An 8,535-nucleotide genomic window follows, 5' to 3' on the forward strand; every position below is an offset into this window, starting at 1 on the left:
AAAAACAAGGTAAGGCTTTCAGGAAATGACCACACACCTTGCGTGCCTCACATTTAGGATTGCCATTTACATCCTTGTGGAAAAGACACTAAACATTACTAACAGGGTGGCAATAATATATATTACTGCAATTAATATACAGTGTTCACATTAGGAGTAAACGTAAGTTTTGTTTTCACTACTGTTTCTTCAGAAACAGACACTTGATTTACTCAAGTAAAGTATGGACATGATCCAAAAATCAAATCCTTACCTATTTTAGACAGATGCATAATCCTGCACCTAAGACTATTTTAGCCTCTATTAGCCTCTGTTCCTTTCTTCCATTCTCATCCCCATACAAGGAGATGGATCTGTGAAAAAAAGATACCAGGAGACTCTCTATGAAGCTTACATCTTTAACCTCTGCTGGATTTCTGTAGTGCAAACTCCTTTTTCCAGTGCAGTTGACTAAGAAAGGTCACTTCTTTAGGGGTGGATGAATTCATTATACTTCAGTGCTTGCTAGCTACTAAAGCTTCTCCACATTCATACTATTTGCACATATAAAGATGTGTATTATATATTTATACATTCCTTAGATGCATGCTTACCATATAGACAGTGAAATTATTCTGTTGAAATGAACATATTGAAAAGTTAAACTCAGATAGATTAGGATGTGCATTTCCACAGAGAACGGAAGATGCATGCATTTACCTAAAAGGGAAACTGGGTGTGCGATGCTCCAAAGGAGTGGGTTTTGACCTGATATATATATATATATATATATATACAGATATTTAAGTAAGATGTGATACTAGTGATATTGATCTGATACAGAATCACAGCACCAAGGATCATGTCCAGGTCTTGGCTCCACACAGGACCATGTGCTGGTGCACCTCTCTGGAGCGGCTCAGAAACAGAGGAGGTAGCATTACATTAGGCAAGAACACAGACCTTTGCTTTCAAATGTAACCATTGCCAGACATTCAAACTTGCTCATATTTTATGTTGAGATGGGAGCGTCGCTCCGTGCCAGTGCAGGGCTCCGTGGGGATGCTGCACTGCGCGTCTGGGGCTGTGTCGTTGTTATCTTCTCATATTCCAAGGCTCAGTGAGGAGCTTTGTGTCCTTGCTGTGCCCTCTAACCAAAAGATATCAAGTGTTAGGCTGTCTGCTCTCTGGGGATGTTACTAATAAAGCACTCTCCAGCTGGCTGCCAACCACTGCTTTTTAAAAATAACCAAAACATGGGAGGTTACAGAACCCATTAACCCCAGGACATGTTATTATCCATAGAACAACAAACATTTTATGAGCTAAATTACAGCTTTGACAACAATATGTCTTAGAAAATAATGAATTGGGCCCTGCAAGTCACGAAGCTGGCTCAGAAGTATCCATTTTTTTCTCAGTGGACCTGAGATTTTCTTTAGTCTTCTCCTGATGTCTGGCCCTTCATGATTTTCAAGTTTTCAAAACTTGCTAATTTGCTCCCTGCTGAGACATTGCTCCAGAGCTGGGGCCATAAATATTGCAAGATGCCATCGTCTTCTAAATCCCAATCTTTAATTAGTAAGAGAGCTTAAATTAAGTGCAAATTTTCAATACAGATATAGCACCTAAGAGAACTACAAGATTCCTGTCCCTGGACTGCCATTAGGAGATGTGTTGTTGGGGGGCTTCATCCTCCTTCACTGCTGAAAGCATTGTCAGGAAGGTGAAATGAAAGTCAATGACAAAGCAACGTGCACTGGTACCTGTCACCTGGCAGACATGTGTCACCCTGATGGGCCAATTGCTCTGCTTCTTCCCAACCAGCACAGCTTTACAAGGGAATTTTGGTGCCATGCACAGGTGAGGCTCACCTGGAGCCTGCAGCCAGCCCTCCCCTCTTGTCACCTTGGGGAACGCAGACCCAGGGGCAGCAGCTGGGCTCTGCAGCACTTCCAGCCCCTGGTTTGGACATATCTGTCTTCTGAATGGTTCAAAACATTTCTCTGGTTTGAAGTTTAATTCTGAGGCGTTGTATGTAATTAAACCTTGACATTTGAAGTCATGAACGAGCAAGCTTTATATTTTAGCTTAGTCTCAAAAGAGTATCAGGATGCAGGCAGACATGAAATGACTTTATTAAATTAAAAGCTTCAAACTTTCTGTAGGCATGTAGTTTGTGCTGCTGGGAATAGGCTCTTCAGAAATAGCACTCTGGTCCCACTAAGCTGAACCTTGGCCCTTCTCGAGGGAGGGATGGAGTCGGGATGTTCCACTGCAGGAAATAGAGGGCATGAGTCAGTCACTAGTGCTTCCCCTTCCCCCAGAACGTGGGCAAGGCCCAGGAAGCCCAGGCTGTTAGCATTCCCAGGCCCTGTCTGGGAAGGAGGAGGTTTCCAAAACATTGCTGAGATCCCCTGGAAGCCGGATCTTATTGACATCTATAAATAGGCAGAATATCTTTCTTTTCACCAGTGCCTCTGCAAGGCTGTTCTTACAGTGTTTCATGTGCAGATTCAGCAAGAAATTATCATGTTCTTTAGTCCAAAAGCCTCCAGGAGAGAGACGTTACTGTCCGCCCATTGGAAGCCACTAAGTGGGACACAAGTCATTACTGCTGCTGTTTTACTACCTGGCCACAGTCAATGCTGAGCCTTTTATGTGCTCAGGAGAGAAAATATCTGTGACACTCCGCCAGTGACTGCAAAGCCACAAATGTAGACCTGCTGTCTGCCTCATCTGCCAAGCTTGGAAAAGCAATACATAAAATTAGGCTCCCAAGGCTACCTAAATAGGAAGCCAAACAAATTTAAAGATTCTAAATGGCTTTAGTTATTTTCACGGCATCCAAAAAGGAGAGAACAAATGAGTTGCTTGTTTTCAGTGCCCTTGGTCTGTAGTTTAAGATAATAGTTAAAACCATCTATTTTGACCTTCTGGCCTAAGTAAGACAGGCAGGACTGCAAATGCTGGTTTCAGAATGAAGTGCTGTTTGGCAATGGAATTCTTAACGTACAGTGAAGAGCATCCTTCATTTCTGTCACCAAAAAATTACAAAAAAAAGCCCTGCATGCAGAACCCCTTGTATGTAAGTCCATCAGGAAAACATCTCCTCGATTCTCCGGAGGTGAGAAAACAGCAACCAGATCCTTGAGCCATTTATACTTGTCCTTCCCATCAAATCTTTCTCAGCAGATGAGACCAGAGCCCAGAAGGTTTCATAAGCAGCCCAGTGAGGTCAGGCTCTGTCACCCGAGCTGCACTGAGCCTGCTGCTGGTCTGAAAGCTTTTGAGTATTGTCCGAGAGCAGACTGCCTTCATGTAATGATCTATCCAGCCGCAATGGCTTCTGAACACAAAACCTGTGGCACTCTATAATCCTTCCTATCTCATCTCTTTCAGGCCTTTGAAAATAATTTCAAAGTCTTTCCATTCCTATGATACGCCTCTAAATTTAGCTACTTTTGGCTTTATGTGGATGACCCGTTCTTTCTCCTTTCTATGCAAGCCCACTAAGATTTTAGTATTAATGGGGTTTTTAATTGTTCTGTTATGAAGCACATAAACACAGAGCCCTTTGGCAAGGGCACACATTAGAAATAAATTGAGTTCTCATCCTTATAATAGAAAAACAAATGCAGTATGGATCTGTCCGTTAGCCAAGGACATGCTTGCCCCTTAGAGAATGGTACAACCACACGAGCAGACCCCTGTTAGTGACTGCTGTTTGCTTTTCCAGACAGACCTCACTCTCCTGCCTGCCAAAACTGCTTTTTGATGGCTGCTACCGTAACACACTGCTGTGGATCAGCCTGGCCCTGGGTGCCCCTCTGACATTGTTGCCATACTTCCATGGCTCATATGTCATCTCCTGCTTGAAGGACTCTGTGTGGACGCTACATCTCTGCCCTGCTCAGAACCCAGCTGCCACCTATCTTCCTTCTACACAACACACAGTGTGCAATACAACCCCAAGTCTGAAGCAACCTTATCTTTTGTGTGGAAGAATCTATAAACGAAAAACTCTATCTGGATACAGAGTGAAGAATAAGAAATTGTGGATTCCACTGAATTCCATGAGATGGGAGAGCAGTGGGGCTGCTGTAACACAACCTGGCTTTTTCTCCTAAAAGGTGACCCTGGAAACCCTGTGAAGTGCCAGACTAAAGGAACTGAGATATGGCTCCTGAAGGCCATTCTCAGTGACAGTGGCATGAGGTGCTGTAGGCCATTCCTGCATGCCCTGGTGTCCCACTGCAGCAGGGATCTTGGCCACAACTGAGAGGGCAGGAGTAGATTGTCAGGGCACAAGCTGAGCTGCAGCCTCCACTCGCAGAATGAGAAGAGACCTCTACACAGGCAGCAGTGGTATTTCAGGAAGGCGATTTCAACCCCAAGCATGAAAAGTGAATCCCCAAACTCATCTAAGGATGGGCGACTTGGGATTTACTTCTCCCGCATTGAGGAGATGCTTCCTGTCTCCGAGAGCAACTGCACTTGGAAGCTGTGCTGGGACTGACTGAAGAGGTAGACTCACAACAGAGCTGTGGTTAATTTATCATTTCATGCACAAGTGGTTTCAGCCCCCTGCACCTCTCAGGGTGCTACAGTTACCCATTTGATAGCACTTTTCCCCCCAAGGCCGGCTCCCCCTGCAGCTTCCACTGCTTGCCCTGAAGCATCACACAAGGCAGGTGCAGGTTACCAGACATCTTGACTTGGTTCCATGCTCTGTGGTGGCTTTGCAAGGTCATCTGCAAGGGGGGAAAGGAGAAGATCTTAATGAGTTCAGGCAGCAGTGATGTGCTGGGGAGAAAGCTGCTGTATGGCATTCCCCTGCACCCACCCTGTTCCCACCTGCACTCAATGCACACTGCAGCCCACGGGCTTTGACAATGCTCGTCTCTTATCTCCACATCTCCTCCCAGGCTGCAGGAGTTGTGCCAGGGCCAGAGACAAAGATACTGTTCTTGCAGCTTTGTCATGAACTCATGTTTGTTGGCTCTTGGCCAGATAGAGCCATTCCTTACCAGGGAACAGTCAAGATACAGATGAGGAAGAAATGTTTGAGATCATCATAGAGAAGCACCAGCACTGGGGAGCCATCGGCTGGCTGGGGTGCTGCAACCAGACACGTCCCAGGCACTGTGTGTCCCCTTCTTACACACCCTTCAGGTTCCAGCATGAGCCCAGCCTGATGGAGCAGCCTGTCGAGTTACATGCTGCATCCTCACCTCCAAGCTCAGCTGTTAAAATTCAGTCTCTGTTCTGGGAGTAGGGAGCAGGCAACAGGAAGAGCCTCCAGCGCTGCCTGCAGCAGCACAGCAGGAGACAGCACCCAGCCCCACTCCTGGTCCCATCTCCCTCACCTCAGCAATTGCCACCTTCCTCTCCCAAGCCTTGATACTCTTTTCCAGGTCAGCAACAGCAATCATTGTCTGCACGTAATTCATCACAGGAGGGGTGCTGTAGTCTGACAGCTGCTTCTGCAGCCACCCAATGAGTCTTTCCTCTTTGGCTTGTTGCTGCAGGAGGAAAAGTGACAGAGGGCAAGGACAGGGCAGGATAAAGGAGGGACACGATGCGATGTACCCACCCATGCCTCCATCCCATAGTGGAGCTGCCCAGAGGTGGCCCAGCATCCATGTCCCCAGACTGTAACATCTGTGCTACTTCTCACTAGGAAGGACACTGCTGGTGAAAACCTCAAGGAAAGAGAACTTCAAAAAGGCAGTGGATGGACCCTGGAGGGGTAAAATCCACAAAGGAGCAAAGCTGCCCATCCCCACCCACAGCAGCAGGAGCTCCAGGACTTATTGTCAGTCCCACCAAGGCATGCAGATAGCTATGGCCTAAAAAAAAGTCCTCTCAAGTGAAGTCTCAGTGATTCCCAAATTGTTCTCTTACCTCCTTCACAAGAGTAGTATTTCTTTCGATCTTCTCCAGCATCTCTTTCCTCTGGGAGATGTCTTTCATCAGAACTGTAGATGTTTCCATGGCATTATGCAGCTTTTTCTGGAACACAAGAGCAGGACACTGGCAGCAGGTGCAGTGGCAGATCTCCAGTCCCTGCAGAGCCACTGGCATACTTGGACTGAGGAAGGGAAGGCTGCAAGAGCTGCTGGTCAGCTCATGTGTGACCATGGGGAATAGCAGGAAGGACAAGTAGGGGCACTGGGATCTTCACTCACCTTCCAGAAGTTGAGGATCTGGATCTTCTCTAAGGCCAGCTTTAGCTGCTGCAGCTCCTTGTTCTTCTTATCAATCTCCTCCTCATACTGTGTTTTCTTAACCTGCAGCAGCTCTGCATGGACCTCATGGAGCATGTCTCCCACCTGCTCCTTCTGCAAGCCCAGGGAAACAGAGCTGCAGAGTACTGACCGAAGCTCAGACTCAAATAAAAGAGCTTTGCTTGATGGAGAAGCAGACTTAAAGCACATGGTTATCTGCCTGGCTGCAAACCTGAGGCTTAAAGAGAAATGTCAGACAAATGTCCCATACTGGGTGTCCAGGCAGCACGCACCTGCCTGAGCTGCTGCTGCAGCTTCTTCTTGTAGCTCCTGAGAAAATTGCTTTCTAAGCGCAGCTTCTGTCTCATCAGATCCTGAAGAAAAAAAAACAGATGAGAGAGTGACAGCAGGGCCTGGGAGGAGGCAGAGCACCAGGCCCCATGCTTTACTGTGCGCTTTCCCTTTGTTCCACCTGCACTGCAGCCCTCACACCACTGCTCTGCCTCACCTGTGCTCACAGGGTTAGTTGCTAAGATAGTCTGAGAATATGAGGCAGCTGATGTAGGGGTATGGGAACCTGAATTTTCAGATGGACCAGGCTCAACTTCTGCCATGCTGCACTGACCCTCTGGTGGTTCTTCTCCTCCAGGTATCTCAACAGCTTCTCAGAAGCTGTGATGCTCCCTTTCTCGTTGGAGATGGTTTTGACAATGTCTTCCTCAAAGTCGTTGACAACTTTCTTAACATCAGCCCACCAAGCATCTGCTTCTTGTATGACTGCCTGTAGTAACGAAGTCACATCAGTGTCAAAGAGGTGTGAAAATCCACAGTGCTGCAGGATGCCTCGCTATCCTAAGAGCTGTACCTCGAGGTCATGCAAGGTCTCCTCCGAATCCTCCTCCATCTTCTGAATGTCACTTTTCACGTCCAGCAGCTCCCGCTCAGCCAGCTCACACTTCTGCTCCACTGTCAGGGCTCCAAAGTAGGCTGATGAACTGCGCAGCCTGGATCTGGACCTGCCACGTGTCTGCAACAATTGAGCAACCACGCAGATGCCAAACCAGCACTGGCCAACTGCTGCTGCATTTTCATGTATTCCCAAAGAAAGTAAGTTAGTGATTAGATAGCAGAGGAACAACGTGCACTTGGCAACAGGGATCTGGGTGTGGATGCACAAAGGTCTGGATGAGCTGGGATGAGGACAATCAAAGCATCCCGGCATCATCCTCCCTGTGTGTTCAGTTTCTCCTTCAAATCAGTCAGCCTGGCATGCAGAAGAGTGAGTGAGCCCACACCTACACCTAGAGGCCCAGCACACCTGTTTTCAAGCTGGGGTTGGGGTTAAGTCACTCTTCCCAATCTGTCCCACTCCATACCAGTATGGGTACCAGCTCTGGTGGGGAGCTGTGCTGTGGGAGGTCCACGCTACTCAGCTGCATCTTGTGGTACTGGTTCTGAAACAACTCCACCTTGGCTTTCAGCAAGTCGTTGGCATGGCTGCAAAGTGATGGATGTGTACTGTGACAGGAGCAGCGGGCAAAGGAGAACAATCCAATGCAAAGCAGATCCCCCAAAATGAGGGAGGCTGCAGGTCTCCCTTCCAAGAGCCAGGACACAGAAAAGACCCTCAGAGCTGCCCCTGTTCCAACCTGGACACAAGGGGCTGCCAGAACCTGGGCCAGGGGCCTGCAGGAGGGATCCTCAGGTGGCCAGGGGTGGCTTGGCCTCTGTGTCCTGCTCCCATCCCCGCTCCTGCCTCTGTCCTATTCCTGCTCCTGTCCAATTCCTGTCTCCGTTCTGCCCCCGTCCTCGTCCTGCCCACGATCCTGTCCCTGCCCTTGTCCCATCCGTGTCCTTACCCCTGTCTTATCTCTGTCCCAGTCCTTCTCTGCCCCTCTCCCTGCCTCTGCCCCTGTCCCTGTTCTTGTCCCGTCCCAGCCCCTGCCCGGCTCCAGTTACCGCCCAGCTTCTGGCCCCGTGCATCCCCTCGCCCCGCCGCCCCCGGCCCGGCCCCAGCCGGTACCGCTTCTGCTCCAGGCGGTCCCGGAGCTGCGGCAGGGGCAGCGCGGCCAGCTCCTGCTCCGCCATGGCGCGTCCTGGCAACGGCTGCACGGGGGGCAGCGGAGGGAGGAAAGGGCAGGACGGCTCGCGGAGCTTCCGACGGCCGTTGATCGGTTTCGTTTGTTTCTCTGCTTGCTGGCGCCCACGGGTTTCTCTCGTTCCCACTCATTTTGCAGAGTGGAGGTTTTTACCAACCCAAGCAGGGGAAATGCACCGCGCCCGGTGCTGCGTGAGCCCGCACCACGGCAGCACGCCCCAACGGCAG

The 8,535-nt window shown here is 49.0% G+C and overlaps 1 protein-coding gene across 4 annotated transcripts; it reads right to left on the reverse strand.

Annotated features, from left to right (window-relative positions):
* Nucleotides 1-2,033: 2,033 nt before the first annotated feature.
* CCDC113 (coiled-coil domain containing 113) lies at nucleotides 2,034-8,393 on the reverse strand. 4 transcript variants are annotated; one of them, XM_048958458.1, is made up of 10 exons: nucleotides 8,233-8,393; nucleotides 7,586-7,706; nucleotides 7,075-7,236; nucleotides 6,835-6,990; nucleotides 6,503-6,583; nucleotides 6,171-6,323; nucleotides 5,887-5,994; nucleotides 5,349-5,504; nucleotides 4,594-4,733; nucleotides 2,034-2,254 (listed from the first exon to the last, which is right to left on the reverse strand). In XM_048958458.1, exons 1-10 carry the CDS (start codon nucleotides 8,295-8,297, stop codon nucleotides 2,203-2,205), a joined length of 1,194 nt encoding a protein of 397 aa, XP_048814415.1. In that variant the 5' UTR covers nucleotides 8,298-8,393; the 3' UTR covers nucleotides 2,034-2,202. The 4 variants fall into 4 exon arrangements, 2 of the variants coding, with proteins under 2 accessions (XP_048814415.1, XP_048814414.1); XM_048958457.1 differs by lacking the exon at nucleotides 8,233-8,393 and having other exon boundaries at nucleotides 7,075-8,157; XR_007379469.1 differs by lacking the exons at nucleotides 2,034-2,254; nucleotides 8,233-8,393 and having other exon boundaries at nucleotides 4,616-4,908; nucleotides 5,010-5,504; nucleotides 7,075-8,157.
* Between the last annotated feature and the right edge of the window lie 142 nt (nucleotides 8,394-8,535).

This window comes from Lagopus muta, chromosome 12 (assembly GCF_023343835.1).
Source record: "Lagopus muta isolate bLagMut1 chromosome 12, bLagMut1 primary, whole genome shotgun sequence".
In the NCBI taxonomy this organism is placed as follows: domain Eukaryota; kingdom Metazoa; phylum Chordata; class Aves; order Galliformes; family Phasianidae; genus Lagopus; species Lagopus muta.

Bases quoted from the DNA above. Each gene is read 5' to 3' on its own strand.
- CCDC113 (XM_048958457.1), bottom strand. From the start codon at position 7,434: ATGATGCCGGGATGCTTTGATTGTCCTCATCCCAGCTCATCCAGACCT. The intron at 6,324-6,502 runs GTGCGTGCTGCC...CTGGGCTTGCAG, and splicing joins TGCAGCAGCAGCTCAGGCAG to AAGGAGCAGGTGGGAGACAT. The intron at 2,255-4,593 runs GTAACTGTAGCA...TATTTCCTGCAG, and splicing joins GGAAAAGTGCTATCAAATGG to TGGAACATCCCGACTCCATC.